This window comes from Temnothorax longispinosus, chromosome 6, assembly GCF_030848805.1.
Source record: "Temnothorax longispinosus isolate EJ_2023e chromosome 6, Tlon_JGU_v1, whole genome shotgun sequence".
Taxonomy (NCBI): domain Eukaryota; kingdom Metazoa; phylum Arthropoda; class Insecta; order Hymenoptera; family Formicidae; genus Temnothorax; species Temnothorax longispinosus.
Genome location: NC_092363.1, coordinates 6,693,812 through 6,708,948, shown reverse-complemented (window position 1 = coordinate 6,708,948; position 15,137 = coordinate 6,693,812). Strand labels below are relative to the sequence as shown.

General features: G+C 40.1%; 2 protein-coding genes across 2 annotated transcripts in view; one reads left to right on the top strand and one right to left on the bottom strand.

The window, feature by feature from the left end:
* The window catches only part of LOC139814859 (uncharacterized), a 47,643-nt gene extending 36,361 nt beyond the window's left edge, over positions 1-11,282 (top strand). Inside the window, exons 3-5 of the mRNA XM_071781350.1 lie at positions 1,102-1,218; positions 2,410-2,596; positions 10,294-11,282. Of these exons, the coding sequence (XP_071637451.1) occupies positions 1,102-1,218; positions 2,410-2,596; positions 10,294-10,488 (499 nt within the window). The 3' untranslated portion in view covers positions 10,489-11,282. The remainder of the gene's footprint in view (positions 1-1,101; positions 1,219-2,409; positions 2,597-10,293) is intronic.
* Positions 11,283-12,431: 1,149 nt separating this feature from the next.
* LOC139814616 (nischarin) lies at positions 12,432-14,725 on the bottom strand. Its single transcript, XM_071781023.1, has 3 exons — positions 14,268-14,725; positions 13,643-13,955; positions 12,432-13,563 (listed from the first exon to the last, which is right to left on the bottom strand). The coding sequence occupies exons 1-3, from the start codon at positions 14,393-14,395 to the stop codon at positions 12,598-12,600; spliced, it is 1,407 nt and encodes a 468-aa protein (XP_071637124.1). The 5' UTR covers positions 14,396-14,725; the 3' UTR covers positions 12,432-12,597.
* Between the last annotated feature and the right edge of the window lie 412 nt (positions 14,726-15,137).

Below are 15,137 nucleotides of genomic sequence, written 5' to 3'. Positions count from 1 at the left end.
CTGCGTGTTTGACGTGTGTCGATTGTCTTACCGCTTTCTGTCCTTTTTTCGAAGCGATTTGCCAGCATTCGTGAATATTTAAGATTTGCAGATAGGCAATTATAGTCATATAGTTTTTAGTACGTATATGTGATGAGATTTTTGTTCAGTAAGAATTTAGCGCTGATTTCTATGATTTATATGAATTTATATGATTTATTTTTCTTTATTTTTATAATTTTATAGCATACGAGGTCTTATCGATATGAAAATATGACAAAAATAATAAAACTTGTGTAAGATTATTTTTTTCGCAGTTCAACTTTGAACACTTTTAAGGAGTACTGTGGCACATTTTTGATTAGCAAGAATTAAAATACGGTGCAAAAATAGCAGCAGATTAAAAAAAAATCAGAGTTTTAATTAAATTTTGCTGGGAACGTCGCTCGCTCACTGTTTCTTGGTGTAGATAATCGCTCTTAATATCATGCTTAATATTAATCTATTAAAATAACGTACGACTTTATATTTCGAAGCGGTATTTCTTCGCCAAAAATTAACGTTCGGAAAATTGGGTCAATGATATCGGCAAATCATAATTTGAACGAGAATGGTTTTCATCAACGGCGAATAATCGCTGAACAGTTACTCGTCGGTTAAACAATCATTGTTACGACGCTAAAGATAGAACGTAGTCATGAATTTCTATAACAAAGTTAGTTCTAATAGATTCTCAAATAGATTCGACTGGTTTACGTTGGGAAGGACTGGTGCTTGTTGATGAAGATAATAAATAGCGAACAAGAGTTATTTGTCGTTGGGTTGAAACCAGGAAGTTCGGAAGGGATCTAAGATCTTACAATAGAACAACTGACGAATAACTGTTAATCGCCGGTGAAATCCAATTTGGGGAAACTGCGGGACGGAGAGAGATTAATCGACCGCCAAGAAACACAGAAGCGAAGACGACGTAATCGCGTGGATTAACGTTAAACTCACGGACGAACTCAGTAACCATGAGAGTTAACCGATATAATAATAACAAATCCCTCTTCCCCTGCGCTCGACTACCGTCTCGCCTACCGAATGGCTCTCCGCATTGGCACGTGACTAACTATGAAGTCGGCATCACACGAGCAGCAGCGAGCACCGCACGTCGACGACCTCGAAGACCGATGGTTGGGACAAGGTCGACCCTGCAGCACCGCCGAAGCGGTCCGCGTTCGACAGCTTCAAAAGGTGACAACTCTATAGAGAAACGAAAAGAAAACGAAAAACGCACAGAAAAAACCCGAGAAAACGGAGTCGATCGATGTAGGGACGATCAGACCATGGGATCGGAAGATGTTGCGAGGGCGCGCATCCCCGATTAAATTTATAAAGCTTGCCGGAGGACCAAGTAGATCGACGATTCGTTTTGAATTAGCAGTAGTAAATTAGATCGCACCTTTACGTTACCTCCCAGCCGAAATATTTATCCCGCACTGTATCGTTTATTTCTCGTTTGTCTTTAATCCTTTGTAGGACGAACTTGAAGAATAAGATTGCTTAACGATTTGAACTCGAGATACGTTCAAATAATTCGGACTTGGTTAGGAACAAGAAAGTATTACATTCGATCGTTGTATGATTTGATTATACAAAGAAAATTCGAAAAATTTAGGATTTATTTGCGTAATTGGTTATTTTCTTGAACGTTAACAAATTGTTAAATATATTTATTATGTTAATACGTTAACGTGTAAATGTGTGGGGATATAAGAACGAAAATCTAAACGTAAAAAATTAATAGCGTTGCAACACTTTCTACAAAGGGTTAACGCAGTTGTAATCGCGCCTGAGCGAGCGCAACGAACGAACAAATGTCTGCACGTTTTGTGACCTCACACTCGGGACAGTGAATATATCATTGCCCTCTTACGATTCATATACCTTATGTTCCTCACTGTTCTGCATAGATCATAGTGCTGCGTGCAAGAGTTAGAGTAAAATGCCAGTTTGGTTAACGCTAGAAAGAGCAATGCGTGTGAATTAATCGTCAACTAACATTTCCATAAAATAACTCGATTTTCTTAAACTAAATTATGCAGTTTTTTACCTTACCTATTTCTGTGAGTGTGTGTATGTGTGACGATAATGAAAATTGTTACATGAAATATGTTGGCCTTTTTAGCGTTAACGCACGACTTTATGTTAATGTCAGTCTCTGCGTGTACTTATTTAATTTGTCCATCCATCGTCACCGTAAGTAAGGCTTCATACTATCGCACCGACAGTAGTGTAGTCAACAGGTCTTAAGTTAACGGTTACGGATCCGACGTCGCTCATCATCACATCAATGTGCGCCTGACATCTCATTGTCCATTTAGACCTTACATATGCGAGTGACATTCGTCGGCGATAATCGAGGCTCTTGTTTTTAAATTACAGCACCACCACGCAACAGAGCACTCAGAACAGTTCTCTGAGTCCTCAGCACGACCATGCCTGGCTGGATGGCCTCAACAGTCCTCTCATCCAGGACGAGGGTGACAGCAAGATGCTGAAGCTGCGCTTCGACGTTTCGCAATACACGCCCGAGGAAATCGTCGTCAAGACTGTGGACAACAAGCTATTGGTGAGTGAAAATATCGTTAAAGTTCAGGCCTAGCCACGAAACTGGAAAACTTAACGGCGATCCAATCGGCGTTTGTTCGCCGAGCGTACATTTGTTGACTGTGAACGTTATAGAAAGATATTCGACGCGTCGAAGATATTTTACTCTCTCTCAAAGTTTTTTTTTTCCAATAATATCCTTGAGATTTAGTAGCCGAAGTCTATGCTAAGACGTATAAATTGATTTATTCGAACAATAGCTATCTATTACTTGGAGCCTAAATCTTTCGATTTATTGACGAGCGATTTCTCCCAGTTTATCTGGCAACCCGAAATTATTATACGGTTGACTCATCACGCGCGATGTGCGCCGGAACGATCTCTTGCACAACTTGGCAAGGTGCAAATCTGGCTCAAGTTTTTGCGCAATTGGCGAGGATTGGCGCGACACAAAGTTCGTCACGCACAATGTACTGTCATAAAATGAAATTAATTACTTGCAAATTGCGCGCCATCAGTTTTTCATATAGATATATTAATTTACACAGTTCGCTAGTTTATGTTCGCCGAGGAATAATTGACTTGGAAAATATTCGAGAATCAACACCTACTCGTACTAAAGAAGCTAAAGATTCGAGTAAACATAAATTTATTATCTCCCGAGTCAATTATTGCTAAATAAAAATGTAAATTTAGTCGTTACAGTATAAAGATATAGTATCTCTCTCTCTCTCTCAAGAAACTTGCATTTAGGTATTATACAAGGGTGCAAGGGACGGAATGCGGAATACTTGTCAGTACTTGCGGATCTTGATGAACTATGTAGAGCATTGTAATTGATTGCGTGACGTCACTTCCCGCCAGGAGAGTGGCCTCATCGAGTAACGCGATCGAATTCGTACGAAGGGCAGTCTCATTTCGCTTCGCGGTTCTGACTCCGCGATTGGCTCCGTCGCGAAATGTAACTTTATTCCACTCGAACGGTATAAGTAGGCGGCAATCGATATAAATTCAACAACTTATGCGACGCGCCTCCTCGTTCGCGGTGCCGTCGTGAAAATTAGAATTCCAGCGGCAGGAAGTGAAATATCGGGAGCGAGAATTTCTATGCGCACGTCTTCGAGATCCTTCTCTAACGTTCTCGCGTCGACCTGGACGGAAATAACCGTCGCCGAAAATAAATTCACGCCAGTCGTCATACCGGCGGACCGGAATAATGTTCGGCCATTGTGAACAAACAAGCCGAACGCCCGAGATGCGGGACGATGCGATTACGCTTTATGAATTACACAAGAGACGCGTGGTCGCGTAAACATATTTCGGCAGAAGCGACATGGAATAACACTATTTTTCACCGAGACGTTAAAAATGTTGGAAAGTAAATTCGCGCGTGACAAGAGCGCAATCACTTCCGTTCGCCCGAGAAAATTGAAAAATGTCATTTCCCGTTGATGTACGATATCCGGCTTTTCTTTTTGCAATATGAGACTAATCGTAATATAATCATAGAGTTATCTGTCTATTTCAATAAGAGAGGTAATAGAGCGGAAATTGGGTTCTCTTTCTCGCTTGAGCACGGTTATTGCAAAAGTTGTTCTACCGTTATGCACGAGATCGGATGATGAGGTCATTGTACCATCATACCTCCCATTCTTCGCGATGAAAGAAAGATCGTAATGATGTAAGATCCGTCGAGAAACAAGGCACGGTGTTGTTCTGATGATTTATTCGAATAAGTGATCGGCCGATCGAGCGTACCCCTTCAATTTCATTTCACGATCTCTTAAAAATCGTGATTGACGCTATAAAGCGGGCATATCTTGTACTGGACGTTTCAAAAGTTGCGCTCTTTCATTCGATTAGAGTTTATTTAGACTGGGAGTTGACTTCTCCTTAAAAAGATGATATTTTTTTATCATTGTTTTTCTTATTGTTAGTGTCGACTTTAAAAGTAGTTTGTATAGTAGCTCGATGGGGAAGTGCGCGGCTGTCAAAACATATCTCCTGGATTGTCTGTTACTCCTCCTGTCAATTCGAAGCGGTATTCTTATTCTTGATTCGTTTCTACTCCCATTCGTCGTCTGGCCATCTTATCTTACTCGAACGAGGTCGTCGGCATATCAACGCTCGAATAAATTCTTTATCCACCTCGATATCTGTTATATTCCTCGAAAGTTTCATCGCCCACGTTGTGGCAACCCAATTTTTCGTTCGATCGATCTCTCTTTTTGCTGAGTACAACCCGGCGATTCGAAAAAAAAAAAAAAACGTCGATCAATTTATCTTCGCGACCAGGGAGGTCCTTCTCTCTGAAATAATTTCGAGGGAATGGGAGCAGTCTTCTCCATAAACGGGATTTGCCGGACGGAAACCTGACGGCAACGGAGAACTCGAAACTGCCTGTCGTGTAACGTGGTCAGGGTCTGGCGAATTCAGGTCGGCCACGCATCGCGAGCGGACCTTAAAGGGCTCGACCAAGGACAATGCTCCGAAGGACGAGTAGTCCGGGCCGGGAATGGGACGGGAGTAGAGTAGATCATCTCGCGAATTTACGGCCAGTAGTTGACGTCATCGCAGAAGCAGCGAGAAAGCGTGTGTTTTTGTCTCTTTTTTATCATAACACGTAACATACAGATTCGTGCCAGGTATTTCGGACATTTAATTGATGGATACGTATTGTAAAAAAGTCCCGAATGTGTTTAATGTTGATAATTGAAAAACCGCTAGAAATGATGATTAAATTCAAATGGTTGATTATACGTTAAATTAAATTCTATTTGACGGAAGGACAGAGTTTGTCGAAGTATCCGTGTGACTGAAAATTGTAATCGATACTCGGTACATATCGCGTAATTGATAGGTTTTATCTGATCCTGGAATATAATCCTTTTCACTTTCATCGTAAAAGAGCATTTAAATGTCTCGAGTTTTGATAATATCCGGGAGCTTTAATCATCAACTTACGAAAGATTCCGGTCTGTTTTCATTCGCGCAAAAGCAGAGGTGGAAGTAGCAACATCGAAATTCACGGTTATATATTTAGTTTGTGAGTCAGAGCTGCCAGTAGCTTACGTTATTTTCGACAATCGCGGCACCGAACTTCGAACAGCAACTATCACGGATAACTATTGATGTCGCGGATATATTTTAATACAATCCCTCTTTCTTCCTTTACAAACCAAAAAGAACAAAATTATACAATTATATCTATAGAGAAATATTACAATAGAAATTTACTATAGAAATTATACTATATAAATATGATATATAACGGTGTACAAAGTGTATCAGAAATTAAATTTCGGAAACCAATCGCAATAAGTTTTATTTTTTCCAGATACTATTGTACATAAATTAATAAAAGAAAGAATAAAGATTCTTTTTATGTGTCCCAAAGATGGTTAAATAAAATTTAAAAAAAGTGACCTATTTTTGATATATTCTCTGGGCTCTGACTTTTAGTACAATCTGTATATGATCCTGTTACGAAAAATTTAAGCGTTTAAATTTCCAAGTTGCCCGAAAGTCGGTAAAATATTTGAGAGATCATTATCATCGTGCGTACCGTAACCCAGATCTCGTTGCCGGGCTCATCGAGCAAATCGGGGGTGCAGAAGTTTGGCAAATCGGTCACTCCAATGACTAGTGGTTACAGCTGGTAGGATTGCGTAATGCTCGTTTCTCGTAAGACGATATCCGTCACGAAAACTTAGATCCTGCGAAGAGTTGGGTTACCGTAGTTCGTTCTCGGCGTCTCTCCCCTTTTCGTCTTTCCATTTCATTTTTTCCTTCGCTCTCTTTTTCTTTTTCTCTCAGTCTCGCGAGGTCTAGGGTTACTCGCGCGCGCTTTTTCCGCGGTATAGTTTTGTTCTTTTACGGTCGGCACGATCGATATCCCAAGGAGCGTAACAACAGGAGAATTGCGTTAGCGGATGACCAACGTCACAAAATCTATTTCGCGGCTTGCCTGTTGGGAGAAGAAATCCCGGTACTCGACACCGATATATCTTTATATTGTCTTATTTGTCGGAGATATTTCGAGAGGCAATCAATTGATTAAAAAACGCTCGGTAAATAAAAAATATATAGAAATATCAAGTATCAAATTGAAATATTTTCTTGTGGGAATGAAGAAAATTAACAATGAGAATTATTAAACGAGAGTTGGCGAGTCGCAGTCTCTCCCTCTATTCGCTACAGAAAATTTTGCGAGAAGCATGCAAGTGCTATCGAAAAGGTCAATGAAATAATTACATCAGCTGCCTGCGTTATCTCGGCTACTTTTACATCCGTTTATTATGCGGACTGGCCGCGAAGCGGTGCCAAGGAATCCATACCTGAAAATATGCAAGGCAGCGCGACACCCGCCTTGAAATCAAATACGAAACCCGCTAGAGTCTTAGGACAGTAAACAGAGAGTAGGAGAGGAAGGACATGTGATGAACAGACAGGGTTGCATCGAGTCAATTTTTTACCTGGCGCAAGGTTAAGGTAACGCTTATTTCGTTCGTTGGCATATCGTCGCGGATGACGACAGATAGATCGAAGCGGTCGATTCGGTCGGTCTTTTCAACAACGCGAACGCGAAGACGTTCGAGAAGCGAATCGAAGCGAACGAGTCTAACTCATTAGCGACTCTTACGTAATGCAATTAGCACGGCAGACCTCGCCTACCATTTGCGACTTCTACCTTTGATGCTATTGCCGCTCTAATGGGTGCGGCCAATATATCTCGCACCTGCATTTTTCTCGCACGCGACAAAGCCATCGAAGACACGCTTCAAGAAATATCATCGCGATTAAAGACAAAAGGCCCACAAATCAAACGTTGCGATTTGGTATTGATAGCAACCAGACGAGATGTGATCGCCGAGCTCATACTTGTGACGTTTGTCCGAATATTCTGAATATTTCTTTGATACAAGATACATTTCTGATTGAAACAAAGGCATCGATTAGCTTTAACAGGAATTTAATTAATTTAATTTAATTAAATTATGTTTGAAATCAATTGAACTTGAGATACAAGTATTATTAGAAATTAGAGATTTTCTGTAGTGTCAAAAATACGTATACGGCTTTTACAAAAATTTAATTTAATTAAGCTGTACCTTGAAATACTTAACATTAAAGATTAAGGTTTTCCGAAGTGTCTAAAATACGGATCGACAAAAGTTCAATTAATTTAATTAAGTTTTATCTTGAGGTATTTTATACTAAAGATCAAGGAGACTTTCTGAAGTGTCGAAAAGAATGGCTCGACGAATCTAGGATACTTCGTGTCTACACGCTACAAAAGCTAGTGCTAGGTACTCTTGTTGTTTGATCATGTGAGTCAACACTGTATACTCGCCACCGATATTCTCTTCAAGGCGAGTCGCTCTCGCTTCGCTGTCATACAAACTCCGCGATTTCTAAATACGTCGCTGATCAAACTCGCCATTAACATGATGTAACAACGTCGTCTAACATAACAGTCATTTAACGCAAAACCTAACGGCGACGCTATCTGGGAATTGTGCAATATTTGCACATCTTCGAGCAGCAGCTATCGAAGTCCTGCACAACTTCAATTTAGAACTTTAATCAGAAATCTAGTCTTAAATGCATCAAAATATGAAGATATTCCAAAGTGAGCAACTGCATCCAATGGTGATAATTTGAAAAGATAACACTCTGAAAGGACGAAGGCGCATAACTTAGTGGTGCGATACGCGCCGGAGCCTGATGACGTCGACTTATACCTCATGCATATTTCATCGGGGCGCTTTTTTTTCGTTGGTAGAATCTAGGTGAACTGCTTTGCGACAAAAGAAACATCGCAACAAACGTTAAAGTCTCACACGAGCGAGTTACGTTTAAAGAATTCGAGACGCGGGGCATACAAAGGAATATACGCGCGCATACAAGCAGCGATTCCTCTTCGTGATAAAATGCAAATTTTCATTGATCGCTGAGTCAACGAAGAGCGCTCGATAGACCCTCGTTACTAAGGAACGTGGAACTCGAGACGGATATTGTAGAGAAGTGGATATGGACCTTTTTTCAATATTTTCCGGCAAAAATTTGTGGAATAGAGAACGGCAGGTTCTCGCGCCGGAGAAACGGGGTCGAGCGAGAAGAAAGATGACTCGTAAGGATGAGCTTGAAGATATCGATTCGCGTCGACGTGATGTAGATGGTAGAGGCGATGGCGGGTATGGCTCGCCATCTTCCTCGTCTCGTTCTTAGTGTTCCCCCCTGCTGCGTTTCGACCCTTTTATAACTTCCATGACTCTCTCGTAAGACGCGGGCGTCCCGAGATTGTGTCGTGACTTTCATAACCCACTTTCGCCGCTGAGACGCTGTCGTCCTTTCACGGGCGACAGGCCCGATCTTATTTTCCGCCTCGTTCTCAATGAGTTTCCGTAATCACATAGTTGTTTGTACTATTCGTACAATACTATTTGTACATAATCTTTTTTTAATCTCGAAATAAAAGAAATATATCCATTTGAAGAATATATCATTATATAAATTCCATATTTATTTTTATAATTAATATTTTATTATATATTTAATTAAAATTAAAATTTATAATTTCGGTATTTTTGTAAAGAATTATGTCAGAATTCGAACGACAGAAGTGTTGGATAAATTTCGAAAAATTCGAGAAAATTGTTTTTATGAAATACGAGTTTGTCGCTGGATATGCCGTGCTGTTTCACGTGAAGTCGGATATCTCGGTTACATCTGTAATCCAACGCGTATGTATTAGTCGCGGGTGGAAAAACGAGATCGATGTCTGACACGTTATACTATAAACTTACGCGTCCACTAAGGAGACGAAACCTACGCATGGTCGAACGGAGCGGGCATGACTCACTGGGTCGAACGCATGAGTAATACGGTCACTATTACGGGGCACTCTCGTTGCCCTATTTCTAGATCGCTCAGGGAAATTGCTCGTTAGAGAGTCACGAAGGACACTTATCAAGTGTGTATCTTGGTTCGTTGTCGTTCGTAAAAAATTCGACCACGATAAAGCGATAATTCTTTTTGCCGCTCGCGATAAAGGGAGAGAGAAACCCTATATAGCATGACCGAAGAGCAAACATTTCTCGGGATCGTTACTCCGACGTTATTCGTAATGATAAATCAATCGCGACATGCTTTAGGCGCACGCGAGGCGAATGTTAACGAGAACTTGTAAATTCACGTCAGTGTAAGCACGTGTAACGCATACATTCCAAGGGAATCGCAGACGAAGTATTAATACCCATTAACAGTATTTATACATTAGTAATTAATTGATGCTAATAATAAACTCACCGTACTATGGAATTACGGCGTAACTTGGCTGCTGGCTACAATATATTTTAGTTTCAAGGCGACAGAGACTGCCACGTTAAAAGGGCAATTGATTACAACATGGTCTGGAATTAACTTCTATTAAAAAAAAAAAAAACATTTTTTTCTTTGTCTGATATACACATATATTCTATTATTATGATATTATATGTACACGTAGAAGAAAAAAAAATTGTTAAACCCAGCAGTTTAATCCAATCTATAATTCTTCAAATTGATAGCATAATTAGACCTAATAATTACATAAGGCCTTTGCGCATTTGATTTCATTTATTTGCCAATGGATCGGATTAATGTGAATAGCGATAATTGTAAAGTTCATTGTGTAACAATTATCTTATTAACGTAATGCAATTTTCGTTTGTTCAGGTTCACGCTAAGCACGAGGAGAAAACGGAGAGCAAATCAGTGTACAGGGAGTACAATCGGGAATTCCTGTTGCCGAAGGGAACCAATCCCGAGAGCATCAAGTCTTCCCTGAGCAAGGACGGCGTCCTTACCGTGGAGGCGCCCTTGCCAGCGATTGGCTCGGGCGAGAAGTTGATCCCGATCGCACACCAGTAAACCCAGTGACGAAGTTGCGGAGGGTCGATTTCTAATTTTCTGCCTCGAATTCCTCCTGTTCCAACCATCCTACGACTTACCCCAAATTGGATCTTTCCTTCGTAAGTCCTTACATCCTTCTACTATTACCTTATAGTAACTCAAAGAAGTTGATCCATTCGCGCGACAAAGTTTGACCAATTTAAACTGAATAGCAGAAAAAGCGACCCCACGCCAAGTGCGCCTGGTGCGTTTTGACTTTCATGAAAGATTTAAAAAAAAAAAAAAGAAATCAAACGTAGAGCAATGCTGAAGGGCTATAAATGTGAAGTCAGATAAAGTTTGATAAAATATTTTTCCTTTTTCATACGAGCAGCTTTATTCCTTTGATACACAGGATATTTCCAATCCCCCCTCGTAGAAATAGCGTAATTTTTTTTTCCAGAAATGAGCATTGCCTTTTGAAACGGTGTATTTTAATTTGACATTTTGTTTTTTTGAAAAGCTGTGAGCTGTATTGCTTACTTGTGCACTAGCGTACCAACGAGTCGAAACTCATAAATCAACGATCGTTTGTAACGGTTAACTTATGTATGTGTTAGTTTAGGTGTACGTTAAAAGACTATAACACAATGCTTAGAATATATGATCATTATATTGATATTATTTATGAATATTTTAATATTTTCGAAACATGTGCAACAACACACACACTCAACAAATACACATATACATACACAACACACACATACACAAAACATGATATTTAAAGGTAATGCAAATTTAAATAAAAATCTATTATAAATATAATACAACGAATTTATATCTCCCTGACGATGAAACATAAGAATTTAATATACAAAAAATATTATGCCCCCCCCCCCCCCAAATGTAAGGTAAGAGTAATACTCTGCTCATAGATGAATTGACAACAAGATACACATATTATCACAGACTTAATTTATTTGTCTTTATTAACAAAATATTTTTTTATACACAGATGAATCTCTTACGTTAAATTATTATAAAACTGTTACACACTATCTGTTTGTATTATTTCTTTAAAATTTAAAAGGATTTAGACATTGTTTCGGAATAAATATTATGTAACTTGTGACTTATTTGCACTAATTCTAATATATCGATAACATCAAGTAAATTCGATAACGATCAAATAATTATATGTATATGTATATAAAATACAATGGATATGCGGATTAATTCATTGTTATAGACAATCGATAAAAATCTATGCGTGATATGTATAAAATAGTGGAAAATTTACAAATTTATTTCACGAATTAGATGACATCGTGTGTTCACATAATTTTGTCATGGATTGTGTGGAGTTTTTACTTGCTCGCAAGAAAGACGTGTTTCATCTCTGATTTATACATGAGATTACAACACGAAGACTTCATAAAATGTATTGTTCGTTTTAGTATGTTTTCAAGATCGAAGTAAAAAGCATGTTCTTACGTCATCCACTTACATCGTATGAATGAAACTAGCGAATGTCACACTGAGGAGCATTAATGAGTTCCGTTACCCGGTGAGCTACGGTGCAGAGCGGTGCAGGGGAGCGCGCTACGTTACCGTCACGGTCGATAAAAGGTTCAAATACAGAACCGCGAACGCGTAAAAATGGTCAGTCACGCTGTATTGCTCGCGCGTGCATTTGATTAAAAAACATTTTTAATACAATTTGATGCACACAATTAATACGTATTACATACAATATACAATCATAGGTGAATATGTAATTATAATTGTATATTATTATGCATCTGCAATTATTATTCCACCGACTAAGTATGTGTTTACTGGAATAATATAATTACAGATAATATGATAATTATAATTACACATTATTACCTACAATTCTTCTATTGCATATGAAAAATTATTTCGCGATATTTTATAATTTTTACGATGTCGTATTATTTTCAGTATCTTATTTATATAATAAATCGAGACTACAAACCATATTACGGTTTTACCGAAAAGAAAGAATCAGTCTCGCAGTGATAAAATCTACATGTCGTATAAAACATTTTTGTTTCGTATCTAACAAATGGTCTTCACGTAACACGGTTGTCGCGATAAAAAAGAAAACCACGGTTAAAATTTCTATATACTTGGAACCTCGGCGGAAAATAGCGGCGCGTCGGACGCGGTGAACGACGGCGATTTACCCTCCCTTGCAATACGCAACGCTTGATGAACCGACACGGTGTCGAGTTCCTTTTGATTTGGCTTTTCGTTATCCAGACAGATATCGGCGGCCCTCTTACCAAACGGTTCCAGTACCTTGACTCTATAGTCAACTATCGTCGATACCGGATTGCCCGTTAGCCTCAGGTTTTCTAGGCACGGTAGATGACCGATGTGTTTCACCTCCTCGATCTTCTCGATACGATTACAGCTCACGTCTAATCCCTCCAACGAATATAATTTTGAAAAACTGGCGAGGGACGTGAGTTTGTTCTGCGACAGGTCGATGTAGACGATATATCCGAGTTTCGTGTGAAGATCGTCCGGCAGACTGGTAAAATTATTAGACGCTAGATACAATTGAGATAATCTGGGCAACAACGTCACGTTGGAGATCTCGGACAAGTGATTGTTGTTCAGCGTCAGGCATTCTATGTGCGGCAGTAGCTTAATCGCCTCGTCTATAACTTCTATGCGATTATCGCTGAGATCTAAGTGCGTCACTTTCATCCATACGTGAGAGTCGTTGGCGTTTTCGATAATTTTGTGAACCTCCTCGCACATGGCCAGCTCCACGATGTTTCTGAGCTTGGTATTGGTAACTTTCAGTGTGACCACGGTATCCCGAAGATTTCCCATGTTGTAAATTTTATCAACCGGATATTGATCGATCGTTAGATGCCGCACATTTTTGAAGGTGGATAACTCGATGGACAAGGCGGACGGATATATGTTGCTGGTTTTGTAAGGCTCCGAGCTTCCTTCGATCGTGAGGCTGGTTAAGCGCGAATTAAAATCCAAAACGTGACTGAAGTCGTATTCCTTATCTACAGCTTCCGTCAATGGGCACGGCTGCTTCAATCTTTCGCTGATTGCGTACAGCTGAAAGTAAAAGGACAGACGTGTTAGTGTCTTCGTAACACAAATCTTCATCGATCAAGAGCTAAGCTATCTTAATTACCTGTACGGGATTGAACTTGTAGCTTGTCGAAGCATGCAGCAAAGTGTCGCCCGTTACAAAAAATTCCAACGCCATGCTCTGCACCAGGAAATATATATCGTACTCGTGGAGATTTAAGAATAGGGCCAATTCCCTGGGCATTGCCTTCTTCAAGTAATTATAAACCGTATTGAGATAGGCCTCGAGACTCTGTCTACGCTTCTCCACGAAAACCTCACACTTATTGCCTATCAGCTTCTTCGGAGGTAAAATGTCCTTCTCGACGCAGTACTTGGAGACAAAGTTCTCGTGTAACGCCGCAAATGAGCTGTACCTTTAATACAAAAGAGAAGTCACAAATTTTTTTCTTTTCCTTTGATTTTTCTTACTTTGCACATGTAAATTTTGCGCTTTATTATCTTTATCTTAATCAACTTTAACAAAAATGAGAAATTGCTTCGCCAGTAAATAATTAACTTTAATTAACTACTACATATACAATTTATAATCAACTATATAACAAAATATATATAAAATCTTAAGCTTTTGCACACATGCACACGCACGTGTATTGTGCAGTTTGTGCACTCAATGAGGCGCAAAATTTCGTCGGATACGAGAACGAGCGGCGAGTGTCAAAGTCTACCTGTGTTTGACGGTCCATTTGATCGACGCGATTCCAACCTCGATGCAGTAGTACGTGACCCCGTCCACCGTCTCGACCGACGGTATTTTCAGGTGGACGTTCTCCTGATTCAACAGCAGACACGCCATGACGAGCGATTTTTCGACTTATACGTGGCAAAGGTCGCCTGCGGCCGCGGATGAACGGGGACCAGGAGGTTATCCTGGTAATCGTCGGGCTGTGCCGTCGTATGTCGTATATCGTGTGGAACAGCGCAGCGCGGCGCATTTAGAGACAGACTCCGCGATTCCCGCGCGCCGCGCGAGACATCGCGATTATGTACGCGCGCACACCGCCTCCGCGCCGCTTATCACCGACGTATCCTACGTTGCCGCAAAACGAGGGAGACGAGACCGCGACAGGCGTGCGCGATGTACGCATCTTTGACAGCTGTCACGGATCGCGACATCGCGAGAGGAAATAATAATAATAAATAAAAAGAGAGGAACAGCTCGCGCGTACGCTGCTCCCATCTCACGGCGGAATGCCGACATACGAGTCCGCACGACGCGGATGGACCCGGCCGGCCAGTCCATCGACCATCGATTACCGCTTCTCAGCTTCGAATAATTTTCTACGAATTTAATTTGCAAAACTGAAGGTACATATATACATTTCGTGTCAATCGCTGTGTTTTTATCTTAATAATAAAGAAAATACGCGCGAGCATCATCAGATTGTTGACGAGCTCTAGGTCGCACAAACCGGATACATAATACATCTCGTGTAATAGTGTATTTACTTCTACGGACGATATTAGATTCATAAATATTCATTGCATATGTTTATTAAAAGATCTTATAATCCTTTTAGTTCCTTCTGATCTAATAA

What these genes read in the sequence shown, in the direction of transcription:
- LOC139814616 (XM_071781023.1), bottom strand. Translation starts at nt 14,395, where the DNA reads ATGGCGTGTCTGCTGTTGAATCAGGAGAACGTCCACCTGAAAATACCG. An exon ending in AAATGGACCGTCAAACACAG is followed by an intron (nt 13,956 to 14,267) that starts GTAGACTTTGAC and finishes TTTGTATTAAAG; the next exon opens with GTACAGCTCATTTGCGGCGT. An exon ending in ACAAGTTCAATCCCGTACAG is followed by an intron (nt 13,564 to 13,642) that starts GTAATTAAGATA and finishes TTTTACTTTCAG; the next exon opens with CTGTACGCAATCAGCGAAAG.